At 39.1% G+C, this 16451-nt stretch overlaps 1 protein-coding gene across 3 annotated transcripts in view; it reads left to right on the top strand.

The window, feature by feature from the left end:
* The window catches only part of si:dkey-112m2.1 (transmembrane protein 132C), a 177473-nt gene extending 161864 nt beyond the window's left edge, over positions 1–15609 (top strand). For all 3 annotated transcript variants that reach the window (XM_044334116.1, XM_044334114.1, XM_044334115.1), the window contains exons 7-10: positions 2465–2673; positions 5606–5915; positions 12453–12644; positions 13227–15609. In XM_044334116.1, the coding sequence (XP_044190051.1) occupies positions 2465–2673; positions 5606–5915; positions 12453–12644; positions 13227–14309 (1794 nt within the window). In that variant the 3' untranslated portion in view covers positions 14310–15609. The remainder of the gene's footprint in view (positions 1–2464; positions 2674–5605; positions 5916–12452; positions 12645–13226) is intronic.
* Positions 15610–16451: the final 842 nt, after the last annotated feature.

The raw sequence follows: 16451 nt of genomic DNA, 5'->3' as shown, positions 1-16451 counted from the left end.
AACCAAAGATAAAGATGAATCGAGAATATAGAAACAAAACTAGAGACTGAAAGGAGATATTATGAAATAAATTGATTTCAGCATTTAGGTGAAAGAGAGAGACATAGAGATAGAAAGAAAGAGAGCAAGGGAGAGAGGATAAACAGTGAAAAAAAGAACAAAAATAGAGGTGAGGCTTAAGATACTCAATGAGGAGTGAAGTGGATTCTTTCAGCTCACTCTCTGGATGGTTGCCTTTAGAAACCCTGCACATTAGTGCATGGCGTGTGTGTGTGGTGTGTGTTAGGGGGTGGGTGAAAAAAATCGATTCACATAAGAATCTCGATTCTTATCTCCTACGATTCACAAATATAAAAAATAGATTTTCTAAATGTTAGTTAATAATGTGATGTTGAGGTGGAACTCAGCTGTGAGGGCGGTGCAGCACCCAGACAGTCTACAGCGCACAAATGCCAGAGTTACCTTGTAGTTCATCTTCCAAAAAGGCAAGTGGTGCCAAGCATTTTTTTTTTGATTTAATATCTAAATAATTATCTTTGCAAGACAAACAAATGCACGAGATAAGTGTATATACGGAGAGCCAGCACAACAGACCAGCCTTTCTCCCTCAAGCATGAAGTGAAGTGCGCCTCTGTACTTTTATATTTTAGTACTTTTTGAGTAAAAGCACCCAGTGCTAGGTTGAAGAGAAGGTTAAAAATTGCAGGGGGGCAAGTTTTTTCATAAAATAAAATTCATTGATTTAACCATGCAATAGCCTCAGTAAAACATAACAACATTATAAGGCTACTGTTTCAAAATCAAATACATTTATAATCAGAGCAGAGTGCTAAATAGTTTTTGAATTTATGAATGATTCTCTGACAAAATCAGGTGCATAGAAACAGCTGTTTATGATGCACGCAAGAGCACTGTCCATGGTTCTGAAAGAGCACTGCCCACGGTTCTGAAACAACAGCTAAGTGATAGTTGCATGTATCTCGGCCAATCAATTTTGTTGTTTTTGCTATTTTTCTATAAATACATAAAGCTTAAACAGGGGGCAAAATACAACTGAGGAGGCTACATGACCTCTTGTGGTGCAGTAACTTTTGTAAAGACAGTAACTTTGAAAAATATAGAACTGAGCTGACTAATATGAAAGGCTGAAGCTTCACATTAGCTTCAAATAAATTTGTAGATACATTTTTGTCAATCTTCATTTTGGCACATGACTATTGTTTTCGGACAGACTTGAAAAATTAACAGTCAGTCATAATGCTATGCAACACAATATTCTCATATTAGTGCTGTTGTACACTTAAGGATATTGTTGGATTATGGATATTGTTTTGTCATCACATTTCATAGATGGCCTGATTATAAACCTTAATTCTCTTTATGATACTGATCATTTGAACAAAAGTCCATTTGAAATATTAAACCTTAACTCACTTTGATTTTAACCTAGGAATAGCCCTTTCTGAAGCACAACCTGTTCTCATTATAGGAGGACAGAACATGTAGGAGGTACAGTAATACTGTAGTAGATTGAGGGTGAGAGTGAAAGAGTAGGAGAGGAAGAGGGAAGAGGAGGAGAGAGCTGACAGATACCAAGCTGTCAGTTTTGTTCCTTGGAGATAGGGGCTGGTCTGACATCATTTGAGAATAAAGCTGCCAAGTTTTATGCAAAGAAGTGGAGACAGATGACAGTCTTCTTGTGACTGGTTTGTTATAAAGACGCAATTGTCAGTATTGTGGACATAAATTGAAATTACCAGTTGTGTCAGTCAAGCTCCTGATGGTATTTGAGATTGAAATGAATTGAAACGCACGTGATTACAAACAAAATTCAATGACAGATTGTTTAATAGATTCTGTCCTCATACTTGCACGAGGAATGGAGAAAAAAAAATGTTTGATGAGGAGATTCTGGTGTTTTGAAGATAATGACAGACACTTTTGATGTTCCTGCTGTATTATTTCTCTGTGTTGAAGTTACATCTGAGGAAACTTGGTTACTGATTGGAGCTGTACTTTATCTAGCCAATCACAGTACAGCTTGAGCTAGTGTTTTGTTCTCTGTTTGGATGAAACAGGTTTGTGTCTTTTTCAGCTCCATCTGTTAAGTTGGACTAAAGTCATATTAGTTTCACACATATTATCCTGCACACACACACACACACCGCACACACACAAACAACTGAGCAGACCTGACGCTTGAGGTGTCATTGAAGCAATGCCAACTCTTTCCACCCTCCAGCATCTCAGAAGAGGCTGTTGACTGAAAAACTTCCAACTGGACAAAAGAACCTAAGAAAATCATCTACAAATGAACCATGATAAAATATAGAAACATTTCTTTTATATGACATCGTATAAAGAATTTAAATACTTAGCCATCAGCTCCAAATTCTTTCTTTGTCTCTTTGTCTCTTTTGTCTCACTCTGTCATTGCTCTTATTTTTCTCTTGTTTCATTCCAGGTGTCAGAGAGATGTGACTATGTGTATGTCAATGGAAAAGAGACAAGAGGAAAGAGCAGGGTGATGCTCAACTTTACCTATAGTTTCCTGAGCGCCCAGCTGGAGATGAGTGTATGGATGCCCCGCCTGCCCTTGCTTATCGACGTGGCAGACCCAGAGCTCAGCCAGATCAAGGGTTGGAGGGTCCCCGTTACTACTGGAAACAGAAGGTAAGCCTGTTGCTCCAGCTTTTTGTACGTCCAAACTTAGCCTAGTTACAATGGAAGTGTTTATTAAGTGAAGATTTACGCATCACTAAATTAAAATTGGTTGCACCATATAAACTAGTTCTTACGTAGAATTAGTTGTTACCAAAACGAAATGTTCACTTGCTAGTATCTGACCCATTTAGAGTGAAGAGTAAAAGAGATACATTTGCATAAATTTAGCAGAGCTAACAGAAAGGTGACTGGATCGGTCCACGCCTTCTAGAATACACACTGAAGCATCAGTGTGTAAGCAGCATGTTACTGTTGTAGCTGCATTGGACTTGTCTCCCAAAAGGTAGTTATACTGAATAAGAAATTCGTAATAATTTTGAGTGTTAGAGTTTTGACAAAATTCCCGAGGCTGAAAAGGGACACAGTGCACGATGATCTGTGCGGCGCATTGTGAGTTGTTCAAGATAGTTCTAATAAAAATATTTAAATTTCTTCTAACATGAATAATGCTGATTAAAAAAAGAAATAACCCTATTAAAATTGAAATAGATGATCAGTGAAGCACACTGACTAATTTACATTTAATAATGGCTAATATAATTATTATTTATGATGATCATACAGACAATAACTATGGTGAAGACATGAAGCACTGAAACACTGGTGTGTTTGTAATAGAAATCGAATTAAACTGTTCCATGTGTGCCAGTGTTTACTCCCTTTTATCAGAGACAGGATATTATATTCATGCACAATTAATACTATGAAATGAAAACAGTAATTACATGACGTAACAGTTGACACATGCACCCTCTTTGTTGGTGGTGAACTCAATATGCTGAATGTAAACATTGCTGGGACTGACGTTTTAGGTTGTGTGCTGTGAAATTATATTTCAAGGGAAACTACTGAGATTTAACCTTCATTTTCCCACCATGTGTCCACTGTTATACGCTCAAGATGTTACTTTTTCTGCTGGTTGTGAATATGCGAGATGTGATTTTCAGTAGGCTCAACCCCAATTTGCACAAACAGCATGTGTTTTAAATATAACCCATATAATAACTTTCATATGCATGGAACATCTGTACAGAAAATACAGTCGTTCAAGTGTCATTTCCCATCGACATACATCCCACAGGGTGGCACTCTAACACAAATACCCCCTGCTTTCCTTGCCTGATCACATCAGCCATGTCTGTTTGGTACATTACTGCATGAAGAATGCATGATATGTGAAGTTTATGTACATATTTGTAAGAAAAAACAAATATGCACATAAACAAAACAAAGCTTCAACTTATTCACATTCACACAAGCACATAAGCCACCTCATTACACTCGCGACACCTTGGCTGACCTGTCACTCACTGCTACAAACATGACCTGACCTCATGTTTCTGTTGCCAGCCACAAATGTCACCTTGGTTTAGATTGCCGTCCCTTCACTGATGTGGAATAAGGGACAGGGAGGGGATGGCGAAGGGAGGTTAGGAACTAAGCCAAGCCACTGGGCCACAGCATGTTAACCTGTCAGCCCGTTTTTCTGCCTGACCGGCCATGCCTCATTAAACCTAATGGAAACTGTCACTGTCACTCCCCCCCCCGGCCACCTGACTGGTAGACAGAGACAGATGCAGGCAGAGCTCGGGGAAAAAAAAGAGTATGAGAATAAAAGGTGAGAGTGAGAGAGTTGAAAAATAGATTACAGGAAAGTCAAGTTCGAAATTGATATGAAAAATATAGAGCGAGAGCCTGACTTGCGGTGTGTGTGAGAGAGAAAGAGAAAACAAAATGACAATGCACAAGACAAACATACCTATATCCAGTGATAGAGAGTGATGGAAGATGAAGAGTGGATAGATAAGAGTTATGTATACGCCTAATAGCAATAGCAATGTTTCTCTTCAGCTTCAATATGGTTGACTCTTTGGAGCAGATCCGTGTCCCAGGGCCACATTTCACCCGTCATTGCAGCTCCCACAGCTCAGCCTCAGAACAAAAAATACAATATGTTGTTGTTTAGTATGATGTATTATATAAGCCAAGGGCGCACTTTGTGTCTACAAGCTCTTTTAATGTGTTTTTGGAAAGAACTGGAACCCTACAACTTTTGAGAAGTAAAGTGAATTCCAATTAATCATGAAGTATGACAGACTGCTTGGAAAACACAACACAGTAGAGCAGAATAGAATCAACTAAATCTTTGTTCCAGAAACATTTTTAATGTTATAAAGTACAATAAAAGAGTAGAAGTTGTATCAAACATCTGGGTGCCACATTAATTTAGCCTTTGAGACTCTATTTTATCTTTAAAAGAAAATCTCCAGTCTAATGTGGGTCTGTTATTGTGATAAAGGGCTATATAGACTTTAACAGGAGGAATAGAAAAGAGCAAATGTTTCACAAAATCTCGCGCCTGGGTTTGCAAACATTCATTTGTTATGAAACGTATCTACTGAGATGGCTATATCTGCAAAGTGTATGCCTTGGGCCAAATAAATGGCAGACATACAGCAAAATGTCATTTGCCCTTTTAAAGAAAATGAGAAAGCAAGCAAGGCAGCAGTTTGTCTCTGCAAGCTGTTTTTAATGGATTTTTGAAAACACTGGAAGCCGATGACTTTCGGGAGGTCGGGAAAACCTGCAGCAGAGCAGACAATGGAAGCTTTGACTGCAGTAAATACATCAGAGGGTTTAGACTTTATGGGCATTAATGGTGATAAGAAAAAAAATGAATTACATTGAATTGTGATAGGAAAAAGTTGAGGTGTTCACCTTCAAAGTATCTTTTTACTCCAGAGGACTTCTCTAAAAACAAAGATCTTAGTACTTTTTGCCACAGACCTGAAGTATACCTATGCTATCTACTCCTCACATAAGTAAATTATCTGCACTTTATTCCTATTGCTCATCTGCTCCTCTTTTCCTATTACTTTAGGTATGAGAGGGTCACTGATGACAAGGGCAGTGATGATGCAGCAGAGGAGAGAACAGAGAACGCCTGTGTGGCCCAGTATCAGAGCACCAGCCTGCGTGTCCTCACGCACTTTGTGGCAGATAATGGAGAAGTCAGAGGTGCTGTGGAGGAGGACAGACTAGGCCAGCAGAACTTCCTGCTTGGTAGTGACTGGCAGGTGGAGGTGACACAACTGGTCAAGGATTCTCTGAGGGTGGAGGACCCAAAGATTGCCCAGCTGCTGGAGGGCCAAATCCTAGTAGGACTGAGCGCTGGAACCACCAAACTACAGGTGTGTGCATTTTGTGTGTGATTTAGTCATTTCATAATCAAACTGCATCACAATTTTATATTCACTTCATTATGCACTCTGACATCATGCTCATGTTAGCCGTTTTCTGTTTGAGACGCGGGTTTATTTTGCTCCATCCAATCAGTAGTGACTGACATATCTGTCCCGTAAGCATAATTTTCAGTCGGCACAGAAGTTGTGGTAGCTCGTCATGTCAATCAAAGAAATATGCTGATTTAAAAGTTGTTATTTTTGTGACTTTGAGTAACCTGCAAGGCTGCATCTCAACAGTGCTTGTTGCCATTTTTGTTGCAATTTTTCTGTCACCAGTCTTCTGACTGACACTGGAAGATGACATCCTCATTCTTAATCCTGCCCATAAAACTCTGATTGGCTTATTTGTTTGTCCAACAGTGAGAAAACAGCCATCAGTGAGTACAACATCAGATTTGAATTGCTGAAAAAGTCAGTGATTGAGAGGCTGGAACCAGTTTTAGGAAAGATAAAGAAAAGTCTCACAGAAATATATGTATCACAATATACTCATTTTTCTGTTGAGAAATATTTACCTCGCAATGTTAAATGAGCACAGAGGAGAGTGAAAGGATTTAAAGCTCCACAAATCAATATTTTCTATACCAGCCTGTTAGCCTGTTTTAGCTCATTGTTTTGGTTTTGCGAGTTGCAAATTCCACTCTCAGCAACCCCATTTCCTGCATCCACAAGCATCTGTTTTCAGTTCTGGTAAACCTACATGTACACTGCACCAAACAGCAGACAGACAAAGTTTACAAGCATATACAAGGCAGCCAGAAACATGACTCTAAATGCATGCTAATGTTGCTCTGTGTCTGCTTGATGCCTAAATGGATAATCCTTTGCAAACATCAGTCAGAACAACTATGTAAACTTTGTTTTTTCAGGTTGTTGTTGAAGGGTTTTTTGCCTCTAAGTGGCCATAAATATATTAATATTAACATAGTAAGTAGTTAACATTTGTAGACAGTAAAACTAGAAAAATATACAAAGAACAAGGTTGGTGGGGAGTGATAGAGAATGTGTATTAGAATAGAACTGGTTTGGCAGTGGAAAGGGAAGGAGTTGCACAAATCAACTGCATTGATTGTAGCATGGCACAAACACTTAAGCCTATCATGCGCTGACAGAGCAACATGCCTCCATGGCACGTCTAATAAAAGCTTGAACCTCTGTGGTCTCCCTGTGTCTCACTCTCTTTCCTTCACACACACACACACATGCAAACACTCAGAATCCTGTTTATCTAATACTGCCACCAGGTCCTTGCTTGGTGTGACATGAGTGCCCGCTACCACTGTAAATCAGCATCAATCTGGCATTTACAAGATAGCACAACATGGAACAACACACTGTTGAAACAGTGGACTGGAATCATAATTCTCTTCTCTTTATTTATCAGTTGAAGAGCTGTGCAGGAGAGATTGTGTGTGTGATAGAGTGCTGCTTCACTGTTTGGCAGGACATGGTTTAAATAGAGGAAGTGACAGGAGAGATGTTAGATCGCCTTGCGTTAAGTTTCATTTTGATGAAATGGAAAATAGAGAAAATGAAAATGTTTGTGCAGCCATTTGTGATCATTTTACTTCAAATTTATCATCTGGCAGAACTCTGTCCTCCTGATCTGTACAGACTTCACACAGTGGCATAAAGGGTAAAGGGCTCTTTCAACCATAAACTCAATTCAGTTCAAAACACTTTATTTTTCCCCGAGGGGCAATTTGCAGAAGCACGTAGAGTAGCACAGTCAACAAGCAACACAATACAGGAAAATTATATATATATATATATATATATATTCCATCGTGTACACATTGTGATGATAGTGATAAGAGAATGATGATATATGTGCAATAAAGAATATAGAGCAGTATAATACTGTACACATAATGATAATAATGATAATGATGTGAGAATAATAATAGTGCAATTAGTATTAATATAAATTAGTGTGATTTCTATCAATATATAATAATAGTATATCAATATTAGTGCAATAAAAGTGTAAGGCAATATAATGCAGCACAATGCTGCATCAAAACTGTAGCTCAAATAGACACACTGGAAACACAAACAAACACCAGCGAAACCACACGCAGTATACACATTTGGGAAAACCTCACACACTGCAGCTTGAACACCTGATATGATCCAGCCCTGACTATGATGTAAAATATCAGTTTATGCCAATTCACTAGTGTACTGTGTGCATGATAGCACTACTGGGGGTGGGATCAAAATTACAGGATAACAAGCAGAGTAATGCTGTGCAAAACAGCAGCTCTGCAACAAAATAGTTAATTTGTAATGCATCTAATGGTCAATTTTCATGGGTCAGAAAGGTTTTGACTGAGTACATTTTTAAGTCGTAGTGTAAGGTAATTTTGAGGCCATAGTTTGTGGAGTTATATTGGATTACATTACTATATTGGCCTATATACGCAAGAAAAAAAAAATTGTATTTTGAGAGATATATATATATACACACATACACACCATCATGCCGACATCATTACAAACATCTGACAACAATGGACACAACAATTGACACCTGATCAAGATTAGCTCATTATCAATGCCTGAAGAAAGTCCCAAACAGAGTTCCCACAACAATATATGTCCAAAGACTGTCCCAATAATTTATTAATATAATGTTGCAAAATATATACAATGAGAAAGAGAAATATGGCAAAATAAAAAATAAAAAAAATGAAATCATATCTAGTTTAATACTGTGAAGTGTACTTAATTAAAAATAGCAATTTAAATAGCCATCGCAATATTGGTCAGAAAAATAATTTGATATTTTCCTCAATTGTTCAGCCCTAGTACATAAAGTACATACAGTATATATACACTGTATGTGAAAAATATGCTTTTAATACACAATTATAACTGAAATTACCTATAATAAGTGAGGATATCTCCCCCTTGAAATGCTAATGATGTAACTGAACATAAAGGTTAATTCTCCATTGAATGCAATCATGATTTGCTGGGTAATGTTTCAACTATATAAATCAACAATTTGTACTCAAAATGTCAGTTATGTTTTCAGTCTAGTCTTTGGTGTGGTGCTCCGGTGGTGTGTGGAAAGGTTTAATCATTCTGAATGAAAACATGCTCTTGATTTGAAACAAAGCTTTTGGGCTTAATCCAGAGAAATCACGTAAACACTTAGTGAAATAAACGTACAAAGCAACGCATGAAATCAGCTCAATGAACCACTGGTGTTACGTGTTCGAGTGGCTTACCTAATTTTCCTAAAATGTACCCAACCCATTTTAATATTGCTATTTCTTGTGACCTTTATTCACCTAGTATTTCATTCATGGTTGTTGTGAAGAAAAACTACATTCCTCCCTTGATTGGCTCCTTCTTAGCAACTCAGCCACACAGTTATAACATACAGCAATATCCATACAGGTATAGTTTGGTCTTCCAGCTACATATGTGCTGGGAATTTTCCAGGATCTGACTACGATAATCAGCAAAGCACAAATGATGTGTAAGAAGAAATATTCGTTTTTTTTTCCAATATTTGTTCTCCTAAAATATCTTTTTATCCAAAGTCTGTGAAACAAAAGAAATGGAATATTGAAAGAAGAAAGACTGTATTTTATTTGTTCTTCCAAAATATATTCAGTATTATTTGTATTTGGGAACCCATTAGGAAAATACTATATAGCCAAGGTCTTATAAAACCAGGCTGGTATTTTTGAATATTTTGTCCCCATAAATCACAGATTCTTTACATGTCTATGTAACATTTTCCAAAGCAAAGAACTGAGTAGATACTGAAGGTATAGTATCTTCCTACCTGCCTATAGCAACTAGTGGTTTCCATTCCTTTACTGTCAGTCTATAGGTACTCTGCTACTGTGAATATATCTTTTTGTCGAGTGGTTATGGAGTTCAAACTGTGGACTGATTTCAACAGTCTACTGCTTATTTATTTTGTGTTCCTGTGCTGGTGAAAGGCTTCAAAATCTGAGATGAGAGATGGCTGCCGACAGCACTGCATTCATGAGAAATGCTGTCAGAAGGTCAAACCCTGAAGGCCCACAATAAGCAAATATATACATTGTGAAAAGGATAATGTGAACTTGAGAACTCTTTCATTTAAAAAAAAACAGAATAAGCCCTGTCTCTGTCTTTTTTCCTCAATCTCTGTCAGTCATCCAAGAAAAACTGTGCTAATATATGTCAGGGCTTCTTTAGGCCTTAACTACATACTGCATTAAGTGTTTTATTTTGATCCAAATGTTAAAAAATATGATTGAGGACTTGGATTTGAAATTTAAATGGAAGCCAAGAATTTCAAAAGGCCACTGGAGGTATTAGAAGGTCTCATAGTGGACATAAAACTAGTAATTCCATCAATAATATACTGGGCTGCAAGTTCAATGGTGTATCGGGAGTAAGGAATGAATCCTTTAAGCATGGTCTTTCTGACATGTTATGAATAGACTTTCATGCAAAACACATTTTGCTATTAACCTTTGTTAAAGCATCAGAATGATGAGTCATAGAGGCATGGTCTTGGCTACACTCAATTTTATGTAATATTGTTGGTTGCGCCTGAGTAGATCCATGAGCAAATGGGATTTTCTGGGGTCAGGTAGTGAGAGTCTTCTAAGATTTGGACAGAAGTCATACAAGACAAGACTCAGACAGCTTTGAATAGAAAGGAGGAGCCTGGAAGGGTTCCTTAATTGCTCCCTGAGGGTGGAAGGAAGCAACTCGTAAACTGAGGAAGTGATGTGAAGAAGGGACTAGATGTGTCTAGAAGTTCGTTGGATCTCACAACTATCGATGTAGGCCAAAGGTGGGACCTGCAATCTCTGTAATAGGTTGGAGGAGAGACACGACATCTCTATGTAGTCAGGGTTAGGTTGAGGGGGGTGTTGAGGGAGACAAAAAAAATGTTCCCGGCATCTTGTGGTTCTGCAAGGGATTTATAGATTGCACATCCTGGCTTCTTTAGAAGAGAAAGATACAGTGCATTGTTCTCATAGTTGGCAGTTGGGCAGCTTCTTCTGCTAGGAAAAGACAATGATGATGCATGATTTCTTGAACTTTACACTTATGTAAACATTTACTTGCTTACATTTCAGTAGCTTACATTCCTTTTTAGTAAATCATGTACAGCAGCATCTTTTGATTTCAGATTTATTTGATTTTAATACAAGGTAGACAGTATTTACTCACTTATATAATAATGCAAATCAAAACATCCAAAGGTGGAGGCCGAGCGAGTATGTTGGTGCTAGTTTTAGAATACCCTTTGGGTGCCTGAAGTGCATCTGCCAACTTTAATTGCCAACTGTTTGCAGCCAGACTCTAACATAATTCAATCTCAACCAGTGATTTTGCCCATAAATCATTTCTAACAAGTCAGGATCTGAGAGTTTTCAGATGAACAACATTTTGTTATTTTGCTTTCCAATTACGTGTATAAATGACTTCAGATTTCAAGGCAATCTGTGCGCACTCTTATGTTTTGGTGTTAATATATCAGCTTCACAATCACTACTAGTCTGCCTTTTTAACCTTCACCTCAGCTAAGAGGTAGGATTAAACCATATTTCCTATCTTTTGACACCACACTGATTTTAGCTGTGTTTATCATACATCGGTATCAGATGGAGTAAAATGGGAAATGAAAAGAGGTCAACCAAAGGGAAGAAAACAGGAAAGGGGTCGGTACAAATGAGGCAGTGATCCATGTTGACAGTTCATTATGGCTGGTAAGTGTGGTTGTGCGGGGGCGGCTGGAGGAGAAACTGGAGCCCTAATTGGAGGGGATTGGAGGGATTCTCATCTCATAACAATATCACAACTATTTACATGCTTCCCCTCACCTCTGGCAACTCACAGAGGTTGGTTGGGTGGATATAATATGTTTTCCTGTGTGGTTACGAGCTTTTCTAGATGATTATTTGTGTTTGTTTATAGTATAATCACATTGTTCCTTTATCTAGTTAGAGATTTATGTGCTTTCCATTACTTAATATGAGAGTTTAGAATACAGAAGCCAAAAAGTATTTTTTTTGTTTCATTTACATACAATTCTATTGACCCAGCACCAAAACAAGATTAGTTATAAAGTGAAATATGACAGAGGGCAAATGTATCTTTGTGTTTTCTTTTAGACATTTTATAGTACTCAACTATAAGGTGACACTCCATTTAAGCTGTAGGAGTTATCTGTGCATCACCATGTGTTTTGATACCAGTTTATCTTTGTTTTGCCAATTACTGAAACCCAGTGAGTGTGACTAAGTTCAAAGAATCACAAAGGCCTTTCTTGACAAAACTCAATTTAGAGTGCAGGCTTCGTCTTGCAGGGCTCCGGGCTTGGACATCTTATCATCTACAGTGACACCATTGTCAACAACAGCCACTAGCGAATTAGCTCTTCCTCTTCATTCGCAATAACAGTGTCATCTTGGATCTTAATGGACTACCATGAGTAGCAAGTATTTGTGTTTGTTGCAGGTGCTGTCCCCTCTGACATCATTGGTCCTGGCTGAGAGGAGCATCAGGGTGGTGGATGATAAAGTGAGTGTGACAGAGCTGGGGGTGCAGTTGGTATCTGGGCTCTCTTTGTCCCTGCAGCTAAGCCCAGGGAGCAACAGGGCCATCGTCGCCACTGCAACCACACAGGAAGTCATTGAATCGCTCAAACAGGTACAAAGTCCAAAACATCCAAATATCTTGCAGCATATTACATTATCAACCATTCTTTAAGCTGGTATGAGAGAGAGAGAGAGAGAGAGAGAGAGAAAGTCTTATTTTTAATGTATTAGCACAGTACTGTGCATTGTGTTTGGCTTACAAGTTCAGGGTTGGATCAGGGTTATTATGGAGTCTATGATATTCATTGTAATTTTTCTTTTTATAATTAATTCAGTCTTGATATAGTGAAGCCATCTCTTTGATTTGCATATACAACCACTGAACAGCTCTGTTATTCCTGTAATTATAATTTCAAATGGAAGAAGGCTACTGTCTTTTCCCTTGGAGAGAAAAGAATATTTGTCTTTCAAGAGAATAGTCTCATATCCACTCTATCCAATTGTCTCCTTTCTACTGTAATTAAGGCTCACTTTTGCCTGCACCATGTTCCTCTGTTTTATTTTCCAGTCATTTTTATGCATTAGTAAGAAATGTGCAGATTACTGTTTTTGGAGTTATTTTCAGGGTTGTTTGCATACTGGGTTACTTCTGTTGTATACTGATTTCTGTTTGTCTGTGTGTCTATCTTCTTAGGAGTCCCTCATCAGTGCTTGGCTCCAGTTCAGCGACGGCTCCATGACTCCCCTAGACAACTACAATCCTGCCCATTTTACTCTGTCAGCCACCTCTTTGGATGAGCAGGTGGTGGCGGTGCAGCGCAGTGCAGCATGGAAGTGGCCCATCATTGTCTCAAAGGGAGAAGGTCAGGGTTTGCTTGTACGTGTTGAAATGAGCCCGTCAGAGGTGTGCCAAAAGGGAAAACGGCACACTGTCTTAGCCACTGGAATGGCAAACATACAGGTACGGTTTGGTCAGCCAGAGGAGCAATACAGACAACCAGGAGACCGGCGAACACGGCCTGATCCACCTTATTATGGTGGATCTATCTCTGATATGGAAACTGGGTTAATCAACCGTGGAGCCACTACCATCAGGGGCCATGTCCCAGTGAGGCCTAATGGGGGCCGTCTATCAGCAGACAGCGGGGCGAGGGTCCCAAGCGAATTCTCTGAATATCCAGACCAGGCTGAGCTGCCTCGGAGCCGCAGCACTGATGAGGACTTGTTGCCATCCCGACGAGGCTTGACAGACCTGGAGATTGGTATGTATGCACTGCTGGGAGTCTTCTGCCTGGCTATCCTGGTTTTTCTCATTAACTGCATCTCTTACGCATACAAGTACCGCAGCAAACACCTGTCCTTGGAGGCCCCGGAGGCAATGCCCCATGCTCACGACTGGGTTTGGCTTGGCCAAGAGGAGGGCCTATGTCTGCAGCAACAGCAGCAGGACGAGCTGGGCGGTACGCTTGAGGAGGGTAGTCAACTATTAAATGGAGGCATCCAGCGTGGTAGCACTGGTGTGGGAGGATGTAGCTCAACTGGGAGGGATCACAGGAATGAGTCGCTTAACTCACCCACCACAAAGAGGAAGAGGGTGAAGTTCACCACCTTTTCCAATGTCAAGTCCAGTAATGGATGTCCTGTTCTCAGCCCATTAGCACTAGTGCAGACCAGTGAGATAAAATGGGTATGTCCGGACATTGAGCTTGGGGACTCAAAGGATCTTAGGAACTACATGGAAAAGCTGAATGAGAATGCAATTAAGAACATTGCATAGGGAGTACTGGGTGTTTTCAACGAACTAAAGAGAAACTCACCTGAATGCCTTCAGAATAAGGAGGGAATGAGGGTTGGAGGGAGGCAATGAAAGAGGAAAAGAATAAGGGGTGCAGGAAACAGACTTGGGCTGTTGTTAAACTGTACCTCACCATCACAACTGGATAATGCATTCAGTCTATTGTTTTTCATGACAGTACTCAAAAAACGGTCAAGGAACGAACTACGAGAAATAATTTGCCATGACACCACAGCATAGTTATAAAGGGGGAAATGTGAACTTGATATTGTTGCTTAACTTAAATGTATGTTCTTTGTCTTCAACTGAGGATCAGTTTTATATTCTATGCGCCATGTACTTTGTTTTATGTTTTCTTTTTGAATCATCATGTTTTAATGTCGTATTTGTTGTACCTTTTGCGCTTTGTCGCTTTTTTTTAATAGTTGCTGTATGCCGCAAGTCAGCAATTATAGATTCTAGGAGAGAAGAGCTGAAAGCAATTTTGTATTGTACGTATATATATGCAGAGTTTGATTTGGAGGTATTATATGTATAGTAACATTTTGTAAGGTGCCGTTTGATTTTGTTCTGTTTTTGTTTTTTTTTGTCTCCAGAAACCAGATCCATGCATGATGTTATTAAAGAGGAGGCATGTGTGTTTGATCTGGTACCTAAAATGAAAGTGTATAGATAATGAATACCAATACCTCTGGAGACATGTCAGTTTAGTATTATTGCATTCATTCTATGTGGAATTGAGTTTTAGGTTGGTTTCAGTATGTTGATATTGGTTTTCAAAGTTTTGTCAGCCCCTTCATTTTCCCTTCTTATGTTAATATTATTTATACAACCCCTGTGATTCAGTTGCATACTTAACATAAAGTAGACTTTTTACACTACTTTAAATCCAAACAGTCTGATATTATCACTCAACACAAAAATACTGATAACCATCAAGAGTATCAATAGACAATCACATATTAAATAATATATGACTCAACCCTTTCCTTTATAATGTTCCACAAAACTCTGTCCAGTTTACAGTTTGTATGGCCTGAATTAAGTGGAGATCAGTAAACACACTTCATTTCTTAAACTACTGTATATGACATTTTGGATTCCAGAGAAAAAAAAAAAAAAAAGAGTCATGATAGTGAATGAACAGATGATCGCGGACTGTGAAATCTGACCTGTTTACACCTTTTGTCATATGTCAATATTGGTCAAGTCCATCCTTTTCTATCTCTGTTTTAAATTGGCTGCTGGACTAATTAAAACTGAAGTTGACTCTTCTCCATCATGCTGCTGTGTGATTCATTGGTCTGGTTGTTATATTGTATCCTCAGTCTGTCTAGTTTTACGCATCTTACTGGTTTATGTGAGCACACAGACTGGTTTCATCCAATGTCAAAATGAAGTGCCTATTGTTGTTGACGGTCAGTGCAGCTGCCAGCTGAAGCAGGAGAGATAAGTTGTCTTGTGTCTATCATCCCACCTCTTTTAACTACCAGCACATTTCTCTACTGAATGTGTGTGTTTAGTGTTTAGTTTAGTATTTATCTGCAAAAGACAAAAAGGGTCAAGGATATATATATATATATATATATATATATATATATCAATCATGGCAGCACAAGAACAGGCACTCAGTACAAGATCAATAGAGGCGGGGATCTACCACACCAGACAGGACCCCAGGTGCAGGCTGTGCAAAGATGCTCCTGAGACAGTTCAGCACATAATAGCAGGGTGTAAGATGAAGGCAGGAACAGCGTACATGGAATGCCATAACCTAGTGGCTGGCATAGTGTACAGGAACATCTGCACTGAGTATGGGTTGGAGGTCCCAAGGTCACAACGGAAGACACCTCCTAAGGTGGTTGAGAATGACCAAGCCAAGATCCTGTGGGACTTCCAGATCCAGACTGACAAGCTGGTGATGGCTAACCAACGGGACATCGTGTTGATCGACAAACAACAGAAGAAGGCAGTGGTGATAGACGTAGCAATCCCAAGCCACAGCAACATCAAGAAGAGCAACATCTGTGTCCAGAAGAGCACAGCCCTAGGAACAGCTAAGATACTGCGCAGAACCCTCAAACTCCCAGGCCTCTGGTAGAGGACCTGAGCTTGAGGAAGACA

This window comes from Thunnus albacares, chromosome 18 (assembly GCF_914725855.1).
Source record: "Thunnus albacares chromosome 18, fThuAlb1.1, whole genome shotgun sequence".
In the NCBI taxonomy this organism is placed as follows: Eukaryota; Metazoa; Chordata; class Actinopteri; order Scombriformes; family Scombridae; genus Thunnus; species Thunnus albacares.
This window is presented reverse-complemented; position numbering and strand designations above follow the sequence as displayed.